The sequence below is a fragment of the Mus musculus genome, chromosome 2 (assembly GCF_000001635.26).
Source record: "Mus musculus strain C57BL/6J chromosome 2, GRCm38.p6 C57BL/6J".
NCBI lineage: Eukaryota > Metazoa > Chordata > Mammalia > Rodentia > Muridae > Mus > Mus musculus.
This window is the reverse complement of record NC_000068.7, coordinates 151,914,941-151,932,813: the sequence shown is the minus strand read 5'-3', so window position 1 is coordinate 151,932,813 and position 17,873 is coordinate 151,914,941. Positions and strand designations below refer to the sequence as shown.

The 17,873-nt window shown below is 50.6% G+C and overlaps 1 protein-coding gene across 1 annotated transcript in view; it reads right to left on the bottom strand.

Annotated features, from left to right (window-relative positions):
• The window catches only part of Angpt4 (angiopoietin 4), a 34,131-nt gene that overhangs the window by 12,524 nt on the left and 3,734 nt on the right, over positions 1-17,873 (bottom strand). The window contains exons 2-4 of the mRNA NM_009641.2: positions 7,272-7,427; positions 5,629-5,750; positions 3,196-3,434 (exon numbers count right to left, since the gene is read on the bottom strand). Coding sequence (NP_033771.1) covers positions 3,196-3,434; positions 5,629-5,750; positions 7,272-7,427 — 517 coding nt within the window. The remainder of the gene's footprint in view (positions 1-3,195; positions 3,435-5,628; positions 5,751-7,271; positions 7,428-17,873) is intronic.

Sequence of the window (17,873 nt, the reverse complement as noted above, 5' to 3'; positions counted from 1 at the left end):
ATAGCATTGGAAATGTAAATGAAATAAATACCCAATTAAAAATTAGTTTTATTACATTCTTTTTCTTCTTTTTTTAATATTTATTAGGTATTTTCTTCATTTACATTTCAAATGCTATCCCAAAAGTACCCCATACCTTCTCCCCCCGCCACACTCCCATACCCACCCACTCCCACTTCTTGGCCCTGGTGTTGCCCTGTTTTTTTTGTTTTTTGTTTTTTTTTTTTAGAAGTTATCAGCGAGCATTCAGTATAGTTAGAGAGCTAGAAGGCCAGAGACCATCAGTCTTTAAAGCTACCTCTAAGTCAGATGCTGTGTCTTGCTTCAAACCATTCCAGGCCAGGCTGGCTCCCGGAAAATGTCAAAACAGGCAATCCAGAGCTGGGCTGCTAGGCTCCAGCACATGGAGACACTTCCCATGTCCCAGGGCAGAAACTGAAGCTCGGGATGAGGACTGACCCAAGGGCTTCCAGCCTTCCCTTCCTGGAGTATCTTTCAGAGGGGACCTGGGCTTTCTTGTGCCCCTCTGATATACTGGCTCTCCTGCAGCCCCAGTTAGAGACCCCTCATCCTGTCCTCCTAGAAGCTGACCACTGGCCTTCAAGGGCCCATATACATTTCCTAAGCAAGGTGTTCTTGAGACTAGGAGACTGGAATCTTCCATGACTCCAATAGATACAGGGAGTTAAAAATCCTGTCTAGCCTGCTTAGTAGGCTTGGCATGGGATTTTACTAAAACCCAACCTTTCTGAGAGGCAGGTACCTAAAGATGGAGCTCGAATAGTGGAGGAATGGTTATTAATACAACAAATAAACAAACAAACAACCCAACAGGATGCTACTAGGGATGAGACTTCCGGCTTGGGCCTTACACCTGGATGGTGGCTCCCAGATCCTGGCACTGGAAGACATGTTTGAAGGGGGTTGCTCCATATCACAAATGAAGTGTCTAGAATGTTTCCTGGGCAGGAGTCTCTAGTGGCAGCATGGCAGCTGTCCTCAGATCCCTACAGCCACAGGGAAAGAGAGGCCAGCAAATTCGAGTAACATTATGGCTTAGAGGTAATCAGAGGCAGGTTACACTGTACTTAACGAACCAGGGCAGGGCTGGGAGCTGGCCTGGGGTTTCTTTCTAGCTACTCTCTCTGAGGCTATGTCTACAGCCCATTTCCTCAGTGAACAATAGCAACAGCCATAAAAGTCCAATAAAGATGCTTTTACCTGGGACTATTGTGTTGGAGGGTTTCCTAGGAGCCAGGTTCTGTTGGGAGCATCTTGGGCTCAGGAAAAAGGGTTCAGAGGACAGCATTAAAAATACAACTGGACTGATATAGGCAATGAAGTGGTGCAGTGGAATGTGTGTCCTGGATCCTCATCTATCCAGTTTCCCCCACTCTGCTTACTCCACAGGCTAGCCCTTCTCCTCTCCACCCTTCCCTGGAGTTGGATATCTCATTTGAACACAGGGAGGCTGGGCAAATGGACCACTGTATGTACGCTGCTTTTACACAGTGCACAACTGAGCCTGTGTCCCTATTCTCACTGCATGACTGCAGAGTAGCCATGCTGGCTCTTCACTGGGCTTCAGCATGCCCTGTCCCACCCTCTGCTCAATTCGCATTCACCAGTCTTCATGGGTTTTCCATCTGTTAACAGGGGGCAAGAACAACTATCAAAAGTCTTTTCCTGGTGCCAGTCAGGCAAGTGTTTGGACAGAGAGTGATCCATCAGGTGCTTGACACAACCTCCCACTGGACTTAGGGAACAGTTATTCAGCCTCAGGGGGAGGAGACAGGAGAGCTATGGACCTGCAAGGAGAGGCCTCAGCCCAGGTCCTGTCCTTGCCTGTGAGAGACCCACACACACATGGGACTCATTCAGATCGTCCTGCTGCCAGGGCTGTGCACAAGCCCGTAATGGCTTCTGGTCACTGCATATCCTGCGGCTTAGAACCTCCCCCACTCATGGCTTCCCTAGCCTGCTGGACTTAGGGTGAACTCATGGAGGGCTCCTCTGCACCAGTTCCCTATCAGCCTGGAACCCCTTCACCTGATTGAAGCTGGGTAGCTTACAGAGGCCCAGCCTCCCCCAAGGTGGTTGCAGATTGTTCTACAGCAGGAGCCCCTTTGGTTTCTCACCCACAAAGCTACCCTCCACTCCATACCAGTCTGTGCTTTCTAAAAGAGATCCTATCCCATCCAGCCTCTCTTGCGCCCCCTGCTGGCCTTTGGTTGAAGTGCCCTCTTCGCGGCTCATCCCCTTAGCATGCTTAGCTGAAGGCAGAAAGCTAAGTAAGTAAGCGTGCCTGGCAGACAGTGGGCCCTTTCCTTCTCCTTCCCACTGAGACCTGACAAACAGTAAGGAATTTTGAAGGGGATAGGAACCATGGCAGCTGTGTGCTGCTGAGTGTCTGCCTCTCAAGCCCCTGCCTGGCACACAGTGGGTGCTCAATAAACGCTTGGTGGTTAAGTGGCTGCAGAGAGAACCAGGCGTGCTAAAGAGGCTGTGCATGGGTCTCCTTTCTATGGTAGGCTGGGGATGCCACATTTCTTCCCACTTCCATGTGGCTCTGTAAGCCTTGCAGGAACATCAAGAAGGGAGGTCCAGGCACTTGTGTCCAACTCTTCCATTCTTTGGGGGAAACAGGCCCAGGGAGATGTGTAGCAAGCTAAGCTGAATAACTGGGTATGGCGGCACATGCTTTTAATCTGAGCACTTGGAAGACAAAGGCAGGTATGACTCTGAGTTTGAGGCCAGTCCACTCTACATAACAAGTTCCAGGTTAGAACTATATGGTAAGACCTGTTTTTGTTTTTTGTTTGTTTGTTTGCTTGCTTGTTTTTGTTTTGTAAAAAAAAAAGAGAGATGTGACACAGACTTGTCAGTGTAGGCTGTGGTCGCCTGTGTTGTTATCGCCACCTCCAATCAACAGATAGGGAAACTGAGGCCAGGTGTAGAACAGAGGCATGGCTAAGATCTCCCAGGAGACGAGGGCAGAGTCTGAGTTGGATACTGTTAGGGGCTGCTGTGGCCAGTATAATCACTGTTCATTGAGTTTCTCTTTTGCAAATGGTAGGAGAGAGCTGGCCTTTCCCACAATGGGTCCCTGGACCGCAATGGCTGAGGAGGCTACACAAGGTCTCCCTTCCATCTTTGGCTCTCCACCCCAGCCCATGCTTACTCCCTCCTGCTCACCCGGATGCTGGTCCTGGGCTACAATCCGTACCAGGCGCTGTACAAACTCCGTCAGTTGCTGCTGCTGCTGCTGCAGGGAGCTGGAATTGCTGCTGAGAGCGTGCAGATTGTGCTTCAGGTTAGCCAGGGTCCCGGTCTGATGGCCCAGGAGACTGTGCAGTTGTTCCCTCTTCTCTTGGAGGCTGTTAAGCTGGGCCTGATGTTGTGCTTCCAGTGCCTGCAGCCTGGTCTCCAGGGCCCTGCCAGGTGGACACATAGGGGTGAGCCTATGGTCTCCACTCCGAGCATTCACCTCCCCCCCAGCTTCGGTGGGTGGGGCTGAATATGACAGTTGCAGATACTGTGCAGAGGCTCAGAGACTCTCAGTGCCTGGCTCAGGGTCACACAGTCTGTTAGTCTGTGTCCACTGTAGCTCAGATCAAGGGGTGGGGGGAGGGGGGAAGACTATGGAGTCACATGAATAGAAGTGTGCGAAGGGATGAGGTCAGGGTGGAAGGACCCAGCAACAAGCCAGGAGCCAGGGGCACAAGCCCAGAAGGGATGTCTTTTGACCTTGTGTGTCCCACCCCAAAGGAGATAGTCTCTATGGAGTGTGGGCATGATACTGCTTATACGTGAGAAAGGAGAAGCATCATAGATGCCCAACAGCCAGGACTGGTGGGTCTGTTCTGTTGTGGTGTTCCCAGGACTGTGCTATAGCCATGGGGGAAGGGGATGAAGGCACTGGCAAAGAGTTAGGAAGGGGAGGTGGGGACCCACCCGCAGAGCCTCTGGTGGAACCTCAAATGTGGGAGACAAAAAAGAGAGGAAAAAGAGAGGAATGCAAGGCAGTATGGGGGTGCTGGGAACAGACAGACAGATGTGAAAAGATGCTATGTGTCTCAGTGTGGGCGAGCGGAAGGAAGGAGAACCCTGACTGGGATGGACTTTTATGGAAATAGAACAGGTACAGGAGACAGGCTTGCACTTGTGGTGTTTTCTTTATCTGCTTGCAGTACTAGGGGTGTGACACAGGCAAGTGTTCTGAGTGCCTTTATACCACACAGCCGAATTGGGGAAATAAGCACATGGTGTATTCTGGTATAAAAAGCAGAGTGATTAAGAAAAGAAAGCTTTCCACTCAGCCCCTCCTCTTCAGGCATTTTTCTTTTGTCTGTGGGAGAAGAAATGTGAAAGCACTGGGCAGTGGTGGCGCACACCTTTAATCCCAGCACTTGGGAGGCAGAGGCAGGTCGATTTCTGAGTTCAAGGCCAGCCTGGTCTACAGAATGAGTTCCAGGACAGCCAGGGCTAATCAGAGAAACCCTGTCTCGAAAAGCCAAAACCCAATGCAGCCCCCAAAACCCAAACAAACAAACAAACAAAACAAAACAAACAATCAAACAAACATGGAAGCATTGGTAGATTAGTACAAAGCCAGAAATGACCTTAATGTCCATTGACTAGGGCCTGAGAAATAGACACTGGGGAACTCTGGGAAGTTGGAGAAAGGATTAAATTGAGTGGTCACACACTGCAATTGGAGTGTGTAACCACTCAATTGCAGAAACAAGCTGTGGGCGTTGGCATCATATTTCCCTGCCTTGTCTCTACCCCAGGGCTGTTTTTGTGTGTTTGTTTTCCCCCAGGTGTCCCCAGAGCTTACTTGTAGAGAACACCAGACTGACCATGAGGACAGATGCTGGGAACTGCTTTCTTCGGGAAGGGTTACTTCAGGCTTGTGTGCTTACAGTTACAGAAACCAGTCAAAGTTCACAATGTGGAGAGCAGAACGTGAAAATCGTATCTTAATAAAGTAACAAGAATTAAAAGTGGAAAGAGAGATGGGTGTGGTGGCACAAACCTATCATCCCAGTACCAGAGGCTGAGGCAGGAGGATAGAAAGTTTGAAGCCAGCTGGGTTACATAGAAAGAACCTGTCTCAAGAAGAACAGAACTGACAAACTGAGTCCCCCCAAAGGCCAACAACAAAACTCCAAATAAGGGGCAATATGTATGCACATGTGTGTATGTGTGCATACATATGTGTGTGTACTTGTATGCATGTGTGTGCATGCATGTGAGTGTTCATGCGTACTTCTGTGCATGTGTGTATGTGTGTGTGCATGGGTGTGTATGTGTGCATGCATGCATGCATGTGTGTGTGTGTTCATGTGCATGCATGCATACACTACAAAAAAAAAGAAAGGTGGGAAGGAGAAAGACGAAAAGTAAAATACGTGGCCTCTGTCGATACTGAACCGAACGCTGGGAGCCAGGCCTGGAGCTGCCTTGTTTGGACTTTGAGCCTGATTCTGATCCTTATCTAGCTCTAACTTCACCCCAGCTTTGTCCCCAGTCCTAGCTCCATCCTACGGTGTCATTCACCCAGGCCCATCCCGACACTTGGCAGGTCCAGCCTCTCTCTGCAGCTCTAGTCCTGTCCTGGCTTACCTGTTGCGACCCTGCAGCCGCTGCAGCTCTCGGCTCTGCATCAGCATCTGCCGCTCCAGCTTGTTGGTGGACAGTGAGTTCTCCAGCATTTGGGTCTTCATGTGCAATGTCTGGTTTAGGACCTGTCCCAATAAGCAGGAGGTTTGTGGGGATGTGTGCTATGTACACCCAAGGGTCTGCCACTCTTGAAACTTGCCAATCAATTGCCATGGTCTAAAGCTATTAGTTTCCATGGTTATTAGCTTACTATCTTTCATAGGCCCTACATGACTTAGCTGGCTTCTAATTTGTCCTTCCTCACTACCACATTTGCACATCAGTATTAATCTTTTGGCTGTTGGGGTGCAGACCTCACATACAATCCATCAGCCCTATCTTCCAAATGACCCCTAACAGTCCCTTCCCTCCAAGGCCATATGGAATCTGGGCCCCTCCTAGCTAGCTTCAGCTGTCAACTTGACAGCCCAGAGTTATCTGAGAGAGTCCCAGTTAGGAGAATGTTTCTATAAGATTGACCTGTGGGTATGTCTGTGGGGCATTTTCTTGGTTGTTGATACGGGAGGGCTTAGCCCTCCGCAAGTGATGCTACTCCTGGTCCTGAGTTATATAAGAAAGCAAAGTGAGCAAGCCATGGAGAGCAAGCCAGTGTGCAGCATTCCTCCGTGGCTCCTGCCTCTGTTCCTGCTTGAGTGCCTGCCTTGACTTCCTTTAGCGATGGACTGTTACTTGAACGGATAAGTTAAAAAAAAAAACAAAAAACAAAAAACAACCTTCACCTCCCTAGATTTCCTTTAATCATGGCATTTATCACAGTAACAGAATGCCAACTAGCTTCACTGTCTGCTGACTCTAGTGTCCTGCTGGCCTCACAGGGCTCCCTGTTTCTGCCTTATGCACTTCATCCCTTTCCTATAGCAGCAGTCTGAGGGAGGCAGCCTTTTATGCTGTGGCCCCTTTATTCTCTCTTTGCACAAAACCCATATGTGGAAAGCTGATCCTCACTAGGCCCATGACTCAGTTTCTCTCTACTATCTCCCTGCACTTCCATGTCCTTGGAGAAGCCAGGAGGCTCGACCTCCCCCTGCCCCCACCTCCGAGCGTTTATACATGCTGCTTTCCCTGTCTGGTGTGCTCTTCCTAGCAACTTGGCTCATGTCCTAGTAACACTGTGTCCCAGTGTCCTTTTGACCCTGCTGTCTGGACTCATTGCCTCCCATTCTGCCCGTGGACCCAGCAACATACCCTTCTTTCTCTCTGAGTGCCAGGTCCCTGGCATGGTCACTGAGTAACATACAGGGGTTGTGTGTCCTGCTTGCCTTCTTGGTGAGTTCCAGGGCAATAGGGTACCTTGATTGATTTGCTTACTGCACTGAACTGGAGCCAGGGTTTGGCAGAGTGTCTGGCACACAGGAGGGATTGTTCCTTCCTTGTCCCCCACTCCTGCTCTCCCTCTTGGCTGCCCTGCTTGGCCTGCTGCTTGGATGGTCTCTTTATCACCCAGTTCTCCCAGTGCACTCTAACCCCTGGGGCAGGGGCTTTGTCAGTGATGCCTCTGCCCAGTGCCCCGACCTCACCAGGACAGTGACAGGAAAAGATGGGAAGCCTGGGGGATCAGCCTGGCCTTCTGATGGCTCTCCTGTTACCTGTGCCTCCACAGCAGTCAGCTTGTGGGTCTGAGCTTTGGTCTGGTTCATGAGGTTGGCACCCAGTGCCAGCATGGTAGTTGTCTGGTTCTGGATTGTGTCCTGCTGGGCCTGCACCAGGTGTGACCTCAAGTTCACCTTGATGGACTGCTCCAGCTGTAGGGGAACAGAGGGCTACAGTGAAATGGCAGGGGCTGGGGGATGAAGCCTCCTGTGGCTCCTTCCCATGAAGCTCCATGACAGACCACAGATCAGCAGCTAGAGGTGGTTACCTGGCTGAGAATGTACCACGTCGGGCCACTGATCCCCTCTCCTAGGGTTCCCTCACTGGCCTCTCTCTCTTCATTCTTGCTCCAAACAGCATGTCCCTGGCTGGATAGCCAGAGGATCCCATTGAAACTAGGTAAGCCCTCTTTTGCTCTGTGCTAACCCTGGGTTCCCAATCTCACAAGAAAAGCTGAAAATATTGACTTGTAGGGTCCTCTAAGGGTAGCCCACTCCTCCCTTCATCATTCCGCTCCAGAGGCCACACCCCCACACTTCCCTCCTATACAAGCACACACCCATCTTAGGGCCTTTGGCCATGCTATACCCCGGTACTCTCTCCAGAACCATCTCCCCACCTACATGGCTCACTCCCTCATGTCTGTTCACTGGTCTCACACATTTTTTATTCCCTGGGTTTATGCCACGCATCTCTTTTTATCTCTCTTACCCTCCAGAGTGTCGATTACGTGAAGCCAGGGATGCAACCTTGCTCAGTATTTCATCTCTACATCTACCACAGCACCAGGTATTCAGGGAGAGCTCAATAATTGTGTTCAAGGAATTGATGGGGAGAGGGGAGCAACAACGATAAGAGTGTAGCCCTCATGCCCTGCCTTCTCCCCGAGGGGAGTGCTAGCCTGTTGCGGGGTTGCGGGGTGGGCTCATATCTTTCCCTTGTACAGGTTTCCAGGTCTGTCTGCCAAGTTGAACTTTCTCTTAGCCTTGCTGTCTGCCAAACAGCGCTGAGCTCACAGCATCCAAGTGCCCTGGACCCCATGAGCTGGCTCCCTTCTTTTGGCAGGGCTATGTTCTTCCTGAGAGCCCATGGCGCTCCTCTCCTTGGAAGCCAAGAGAAAGTTGGAGAGGTGGACAGTGAGTTCTCAGGCTCAGCCGCTCCTTCGCTGCTCTTGGCTGCACACACTGCTTGGATCCCCCTCCTCTGTCTCTCAGGCCAGAACTCAGGCTTCCATAAGGTTCACTGGAGCCATTCAAAGGGGTCCTTGGAAGGTCAAGGCTCTCAGGGAGGGGTGCATGGCTTGAGGTCATGCTCACTCAGGCTAATTCTTCCTTCGTTTTCCCCCTCCTCTGCCCACCCATCTTTTCCTGCCATGAGGACTTTGGAAGGTGCGTGCTCCATTGCCAAGTCCCAGTGGTGCACTGGAAGAGTGCAGGGATTGCCTACAGGGCCCATGAATCAGCCTCAGTTGGGAGCTGGTTAGAAAGGTGACTTTCCAGAGCTGGCCCAGCACTACTGAATGTGGAACCAGGGGAGAGGCAGCTGCGTGTTCTTTAATAGACCTCCAGCTAAAATCAGCTCCAAGTGGGGCTCACAAGGAAGATGGATGTACCAGTGTGGAGCTTCTTCAGGCCTCTGCACATCACCTTCCTTCTTCCTCTGCATAATCCCTGGGCCTAACCCTTCCTTGCAGCTCCTGGAGAATCTGTGCTCACAAATACATCTAGAAACTAGGACCCCATCCCTGCAGCTGCCTCCCAGTTTCTCTATTCCCAGAGTGTTGGTCCTCATTTGTTGCAGATGGGTCTGTGTTCCCCTTACTGACTAACTGGCCTCATGGCTTCTGGGGGATTCTCCTCTCTCCGTCTCCCATCCTGCAGGAATGCTGGGATTACAGATGTGTGTGACCTGCATCTTGCTTTCTGTGGGTTCTAGGGATCCAAACGCAGGCCCTTATGCTTGTGTGGCCGGTGCTCTATCCGCAGGCTGGTCATTTTGTTATGATCTCCTTGACCTTATAGTTCATATGGACCTATCACCAGCATAGCTGCTGGACATACGCCCAAACTTGCCCTCTTCCTACAACCCGGGCACCACTGAAACCTCCCTCTTGTGGTCCAGTCTTGGTCTCTTTGGCTTCTTGTTCCTTCTTTCCCTAGGTCAGAGGTCCTCAATAGGAGATCAGAGGGTCTGTGAAGAGATCCCAGGAGTCCATGACATTGAGTGAGTGCAAGATGACATTGAACATGGATTTGTGATGGCAATTTGTCATTTCCACTCTAGCTCGGGCCACAAAGAAGCAGAGGTGGCCCCAGTAGGCCCCAGGACTGTATGGTAGAGAGAAATTCTGAATATGTTGCATCCCCAGCATGCTGTCTACAGAACCTTTTGTTTTGTTTTGTTTTTTTCACTCAGTGTGACTATGGAATTATGGGAGTTACCAACCCACCACTGGATGAGGGATGAGGCAACAATTTCACTCAGTTTAGTCTTTAATATTTGGATTATGACTGCAGAATTATTAGATGTTGTTCTAAGGGCCTTGACTTTAGTTTTTCTTTTGTGTGTGTTTGTGTGGCCTTTTGAGACAGGGCCTTGCTCTATAGCCCAGTGTTTAAGAAACTGGTCTTGAACTTGCAACAATCCTCCTGCTTTAGCGTCCTGTTAGGGTCATGGGCATGTGCCACCATACCTAGTTGATTTTATGTGTTTCTAAGAAAATCCATTGGCTTTCTCTGGGGCTAGATGCTAAAGGACCCAGTGCTCCAAACACCCCAGGGTACTGCCTGTGTGCTTTGGCTACTCTGGGGATCTCTGTAGCTCATGAATCACCATTCCCTATGAGAAATTCTTCCTGGACATCCATGCATATCTGCACAGGTTTCAAACAGGCACCTCTAAAATCGAATATGAGGAGGTACACCTGTAATTTTAGCACTTGGAGGTAGACAAGAGGATAAGTAATTTAAGGGTATCCTCAGCTACATAGTGAATTCAAGACCAGCCTGGGCTACATGAGTCCCTGTCTCAGAACAATCCACTAGCCTCTCCAGTGCCCAGCACAGGACTGGGAGCTCTGCTTCCCTCCACGTCTATGCTTTCATTTTGTTCACCTCAGTGAGTGTCCCTCCCTTCCTGAAGTCAAGAATCCAGGCCCTAACCTTGAATCTGTTCACCCCACATGTCCTGCTATTAAGTCTGTCTCCTGAGATCCCAGCAAGAGCTTCCAGTCTGTTTGCCTCTTCCCTCAGCTCCCCAGGGATGCTACCGAGTGGCTGTTAGGGCCCACAGTGGCTAGGGTGCAGCAGACACTGCCGGGTCTGCATTAGATTCTTCTGCTCAGCAGGAGCCTTCTGGAACACGGATTAGATGTAGACTCCAGGGCCCCAAGATTCTACTTAGACAGTCAGAAGCAAGCTCATTCCTGAGTAGAGAATTTTCTAGACACCTCTCCACACTTCAGAGTGAAGGTCACTTCTCCTAAACAGGGTAGGTTCCAAGTTATAATCCACATATACGAACCCCAAGGTTCCAACGAGCCTCCCCCATCCTATGGGATTCAGGGTGACTTAGGGCCCTCTTGAGTGAGTAGGATTCCCTAAAAGCAGACTCTCTGCTTTTCCCTAGTGGGCCTGTGGCTGTAAGCAGATGGGTGGGGCATAGGCCATCCACAGCTGGATCCTATTACCAGATCTGTTAGCCCACCCACTGGCCTGGGCCCTCAGCAGATAATCCCAGCCAGATGGCCTGGTTCAGCCAGGCTGAGGTTCTGGATACCAACACCAGGCTAGACAGGCGTCTGGGGACGTTCCCAGGCTGAGGCACCAGCCAATGGCCATGGAAAGGAATCCACTTGAGAAAATGACGCAGGCAGATCTGCTATTATTTGGACATCAGACCGTCAGTGCCTTTTCTAGCACCTTGGAGCAGCATAGACTCATAATCTGAGCCAGCAGCATACATACCGAGCCCCAGCCTGTGCTTCGCCTTGGCCCTGGGCTCGAGGTCCAACTCTGCTGCATTCCAGTGTGAGTTCTAGAGGGATTCTGCAGGCTCCTGGGCATCATTGTACAAATATGTTCTATGGGGGCAATAAGCACAACTGTGTCGGGAAGAGGGCATGGAGAGAGGAGAGCAAAGAAAGTCTCTCACCAGGCAGAGAATAAGGATGAAAGGAAAGATGCAGACCCGGGTGGGGGTGTGGCTTCGGTGGCTGAGCAGTCCAAGCGAGCCTGTTTTGTTCCTGTGTTATCTATATAAATGGATCTTAATTGGAAAATAGCTGAATAGCTGAGCTCCAGTCACCCTGTAGGCTCCAGTCTGCCGTGAGAAGGAACAGATGAGTCCCCTTAGTGTGCCCAGTCACGGCGACAGGTTTCCAAAGTGAAAAACACAGACTTGGTGTCTGCAAATGTGGGATTCTACCAAGGGGACCTTTTAGTAAGTCATAACCGACCTTCATCAGGCCTGTGGTGGGTGTGTGTAACTTCAAAGGGACATGGGAATGTTTAGGGATGTTGACATTGTCCTATGTCATAAAATGGCAGTACATGGATTTTCCTATATGTGAATTATGTCTCAATAAGAAGAAACTTGCCAGCACAAGATTCTAGAAAAAGTCCCAGATAAATATGTATTATAATTTGAACTGTTTTCTTACACCAGTGTGGGACCTTGGGTTTCTGGCACACCCACTCAGGCACACTTGCTATGTGCCAGTTCTGTCCTCGGTATAGGGACTCAGGGATGAGCAGAGTTGACAAGTATTCTCATTCCAGGGCTCTGACTAGATCCATGAGTGAACCCGCAGTAGTGATGTGAACCACGGACAAACCAGGCGGGAAGAACAATTGGGGCAAGCTGGTCAGGGTCATCTGAGCTGAAAGGATGAGACCCCAACCACTGAAAGAAAGCCAGGAGGGAGGTATTTCAGGTTGAGGGAAAGCAAGTAAAAAGGCCCCCGAGGGAGATGGGAGGGTGCAAGGATTGGAGGCTTGCGACAGCCGTATGCTCCTTGTGTCTTTTCTGCGGGAAAGGTGCATGAGGCTCAGGATTCAGATAAGCAACTGTTTACTGTCAGTGTAGAGTGGGCCATGCCTTGGATCAGTGGTTGCCACCCTCTCAGCTTCTATCCCCAGGAATGCTGAGAGCACAGTGGAGGTGACTGCGTAAAACAGCTCTGTATGGTTATGTAACCAGTGAGCAACAAACCCTAGGATGTATATGTTGCAGGTCTCCTCCTAGCAAAGAGGCTTACAGCTTGGCTGAGCCTCTTCACTGCAGTTTTACAGAGATGTTCCAGAGGCGTGTGAGTGAACACAGGCCATGACCAAAGCACCACCAATAGTGCAAACTCAGTTGGGTCATGGTGGGGATCCACACCTGTCATGGCATGGTCCGAGTTCTGTGGAAAGATGCTGGGGATGTATTCTGTGTATGCACAGATGGAGGGCATGGATGGCAGGCTGCTGGACACAGTGACTGGTCTTAGGGAGGAGTGACAATGGGGAGATGACATCTCAAATAAGTTTGGATTTAAAAGTACAATGAAAGGCCAGAAAGATGGCAGAGGAGGGTAAGGAGCTTGCAGACAAGCCTGATGACCTAAGTCTAATCCCAGGAGCCAAACCCTGCACATTAACCTCTGACCTTGGTGTGTGTGGTGGTGGTGGTGGTGGTGGTGGTGGTGGTGTGTGTGTGTGTGTGTGTGTGTGAGTGTGTGTGTGTGGTATGTATGTGGTATGTGTGTGTATATGTGTGTGTATAATATATATGCTATATATATACACATATATTTATGATATATATATATATATATAAAGTCAGGGTCTCGTGTTTGAGACACCCATCTCCTTTTGTCTCTACCTCCCAAGTGCTAGGATTACAGGCGTGCACCATATTTAGGCTATAACTTTAACTTTTTTTGAAGGCAAGGAGCCAAGAAGAATGATGTGAACAGCAAGCTTCCCACCCCTGCCCAGCTGCAGTTCACTCTGCTGTGGTCACTGGGAGAGAGCCCCCCCCCCCTTCACTGTGGCCTTCTCCACAGCTGAGCCTGCTTACACCCTCTGCTACAAGCTCACTCAGCATGACCTTCCCAAGGGGAATGGCTGGGTTACAGGAATGCTGTACCAGGTCACACTTCGGCAAGGTCCCCTGGACTAACGCCACTGGGCGGCACTGAGCAAAAGGAACACTTCATTCTGGAATCTGCTTGAAGTTTTCACCCCCCTCCCCAAACCCTCTCTCCCCCGTCTCCCCGAGCCAAAAGTTCCAGCACACTGAACGTGAACGGTGAGGATTGCCAACATACAGACAGGATTCTTCTGATATCAAGATGTTTTCAAATAAGAAGTCAAAATATCGACGAGTCATGCTTGAGGTCTACACACACATGGCCTTTCTCTTTTCCCTACTGCAAACCTGCAATTTGTTAGGAATCTCACAAGAAACGGCCGTTTACTGTCAAAGGAATGCCTTATGCCCTTGTCAACCCTGTGACCCAAGCCTTTATCTTACAAGTTTTTTTTTTTCCCCATCTAAGGCATCCCTAGGACTACCCTGCAACCCTACGTACTTAAAAAGGAAAAGAAGCGGGAAAAAAATTTCTTAGCAACTTTTTGAGACCCTGGAGCCATCAAAAATCGAAAAGGTGGTTTCTGCTGAGACACTTCAGTGAGACCTTGCATATCCACAGTTGGGAGCGCCTTGTCCTTTCCCACAGTATCTCTTTCTACTAACCCCACCGTCAACATTGCTTTTAAGAAGAAAATCCAACTCTGCTTCAAACCAGCTCATTTATCAGTGAAGCCAAGAATCTACACAGAACTCAGACAGTCTCTGGCCTTGCTTGTGCTCCCCAGCCTCAGAGTCTGATCTAGAAAGAGCACTCCCCATCCTCCCTGCTAGCTCCAGTGCGAGGCCCTTCTCTAACCTAGTCCCCAGCAACCCAGGGGGAAAGGATGACTGTCCCTACTTGGCAACTGAGTAAGCCAGTAAATGTGGCTGTTAATCAGAGGGCAGGCAATGTTCTTCAGGCCTGGGGTGAGCCATTGGCAGCCAAGGCAGACCCTGAAGATGGCATTCAGGACATGAGAGTGGGGTCAGGTACAGGGTCCTGGAGGAGGTTGGTGTGATCGTGTGTGGTAGAGGCTGTACAGCCCACAGGCAGGGTTTGGGCCTGACGACTTGCATTTCCTGCTCGGAGGAAACAGGAAGAGAGTATGTATCCCAGAACAAGGTTCAGAATAGCTTTTTGTGCTGGGAGGAAGGAGCAGAGGCAGGAGCATGACGGCCTTGGTGAAACGTTGCCTTTTTAGCTGGATGCCTCTTCTCTCTATCTTTTCATGTATTTGAGCCATTTCAGCAAACATTTAAAGTGCCCAAAGGAAACCAAGCAAACACCAAGCTGGTGCTGATGGGGAGGACCACGAAGGCTTTATGTGTCGGATAGCAAGCTGAGCATCCTGGCAAAGATGCTGGCCAGGAGCAGACTATGCCAGGCAGATGGATGCTGCTGGCCTCCCTCCTGTCCTCCTCTCCCTCTGAGATAGAGACATCCCTTTGAAGAGCTTCCTGAGGAAGGTGCTCAGAAATGGTCTTCCTTCTGTCACCCCTGCATGGTGGTCCTGTGGTGTGCTATCGACCTATAGAGGCTGGGTTAGGATCAGGAGAAGGGGTCCACAAAGCTCTGCTGGTCTCACCTCCTGAGGGAGGTGGCTGCGATTTCAACTTCAAGGGTTGTGAAGTATCTCTATCTGGAGACCCCACCAGATATTTGCAGGTTTTATTTGACCTTGTCTTTACTTGAGGAAATTCTTTTTTGTTTTGTTTGTTTGTTTGTTTGTTTGTTTGTTTTGAGACAGGGTTTCTCTGTATAGTTCTGGCTGTCCTGGAACTCACTTTGTAGACCAGGCTGGCCTCAAACTCAGAAATCCGCCTGCCTCTGCCTCTGCCTCCCGAGTGCTGGGATTAAAGGCATGTGCCACCACTGCCCTGCTTGAGGAAATTCTTAATGAGGAAACTGAAGCTTAGGGGTGTGTGTGTTAAAAAACAGACAAAGAGGTTCCTGTGCAAGTGGAGAGACTGAAGCTGACCTGTGTGCCTGACTCCAGTGTCGATTCCCTGCCTCTCCTTGCCCTGTCCATGGATCAATCTTTTTGCATTTCCTCCTGTGGTAGAAAACTGAGGCCCAGAGAGGCCAAGTGATTGTAAAGACAGAGATGGTAAGCATTCAGAAGCCACCTCTGTGGCCTGGCTAAGATTGGGGTGTCTCAGCTGGGGACCCCCCCATGCAGAGGTTCTGCACCCCCTGGCTTTTAAGCTTCCACAACTCAGAGAAATTGGTCTTGGTGCTTAAAGCATGGCTCTCATCGTGACTTTACACTCCCTGGTCATGTGATCGTGGATGGGTCACCCATTTCCTCACGCCCCAGTCTCCTCATCACTGACCACCTCGTCATCTAAGGCCACCGTGAGAATTAAATGCTAAGATCGACACAAAGTACAGAGCACAATCTGGGTGCCCAGTGAATGCCAACCATAATGTCCCTGGCCCGATCCTTCGTCGGTTACGCCGGGAGGCAGGGAGCATGGAGACGTCCACTTCCAAGAGAAACCATCCATGAAGAGGACCTCCCCCGCTGTCCCACTGCTGGCCGGTGCACCCTGGGGATGTGCTCCTCACCACAGCTGCATGTGCCGCAGGTACTGGGTGGCCCTTAAGGCCAACACAGATATACTCCAGGGCCATTCTGAAGTTGAAGTAACTGAATGTGGCTAAGGTTGAGGGATCAAATGTTACGGAGAAAGTACAGCTCATCGATGTGTCTGGGGCTTGCATTTCCTGCTCTGAGGGAGACAGAGAGGATGTGCATCCTAGCCTGGGCACTCTAGACACTGGAGGAGAGAGCTCGACACACATGGCCCTGGCTCACAGACTGACTAGCCAAGCCACATGAACAAATAAACCTGTCCCTCTGGGGCAAGTGGTCTTCGGCGGCCACTATTGCTGCTGCTGCTGCTTCCAGTTGAATATCAGCCAATTGCTCATCCCCAAGCCAGGACTTCTGGAACAGCAGTTTTTAAGCCCTTCTTGGAAATATCATCTCATTCCTTTGAGAAGCAGAGGCCACTTGCTCCACCCCATCCCCCGCACTGACTGCCCAGAAAGCCAGTGGAGCGGTTAGGAAATCAACCCCAAGCTATTCCGTTCGGCAACCGAGATTTATTTCTTGTGGCAACTGAGATTTATTTCTTGTTTGCATAACCGAAGGCTGAAAATGCCAAGAATTTACAGGCAGCCTGGGGAGGCCAGGGCTGCTGAGAGCCCCTGTCAGCCAGGGAGGGTCTCAGGGGGGCCAGGACCCCACACTAGGCTCCTGCTGAATGCCTTCCTAACCCTTGGCCTGCAGGCCAGGCCACCGGGCTGAGGGACCTACTGTCCTGTTTGCTGCCAGGAGCCTGACCGCAGTGGAGGCTGACTCCTTCCCAGAGTGGCTGTAGACAGAAGGGCAGAGTGACCCCAGCTTAGCAGCCTGGCTGGGGGCGGGGGGAATGCACTAGTCTTGGGGTCCTGGGTCCAAGGTCTCCAGATTGGACAACTGGGGAGGTAGAGTCAGGAGGGGTGGCTTAAGGACTTTGGGGAGAGCCCCTGAAGGAGACAAGAAAAGTTAGAGAAGAGAAGAGGCACTGGGAGAGAGACAGACAGACAGCAGACAGAGGTAGAGAGATAGAGACAGAGAGAGGCCAGAGAGACAGAGAAACAAAGAGAAAAAGAGGGTAGCTAGCTATCTTTGTTGTTCTTCTGTCTTATAGCTGCTGTCCCAACTAAAGGATCCTGATCACTCCAGGAGGTCTCTGGCTAACCACTGGACCACACTGCTCAGCAGGAACCCCTTTCACTAGCTGCCTGTGCCTGCCCCCTCATCTCTCTTGGCCGCAGTAGTTTACCCAGGTGGGGGCCTGATCACCGATGCCCACAATAGGCATGAGTCACTGAACTTTCTAGGAGAGAGGAGTGAGTGGGATAAAGAAGGGCAAAGGTGTTGGGGGGGGGTGCAAGGAGGAAGAGGGGGAGAAGAAAGGTGAGACTGGAGCTAACACATGAGTGTGGATGACCCAAGCAGCCACACCTCGGGAAAGTGTGACTTAGAGGAGTCCCAGCTTCCACAGTTAGGAGATGGCATATACAGCTGGAGGGAGAATGGCTGCCTTCTGCCTCAGTTTCCTCACAGGTGCACGGTAGGAACAGGCAGGGAGCTAAAAGCATGGAGTAACTGCAGGCTGCTGGAGCTCACAGCAGGGGGCAGGGATTGTCCCCCTACCCCCTGCAGCTTCAAAGAAATGGACCTTGTGGTTAGAGAGCTTGGATAGGCTTATGGTGGTGGTTGCAGTGATGAAGATGTGCTCAGGGAATGTTTTCAAACTCTTTCAAGATGAAAAAAAAAAAAAAGTCAAAGAGGAGACTGAGTTTCAGTAGTTCTGAGGCACGCCAGATAGGAACAGGAGCTTAAAGAGAGTCCCACTGCATCCACAGGCAGCACAGCATCCCTTGCCTGGGATGAGGTGTGTTCAAGGGGTGAGAATTTGTGTGGGAC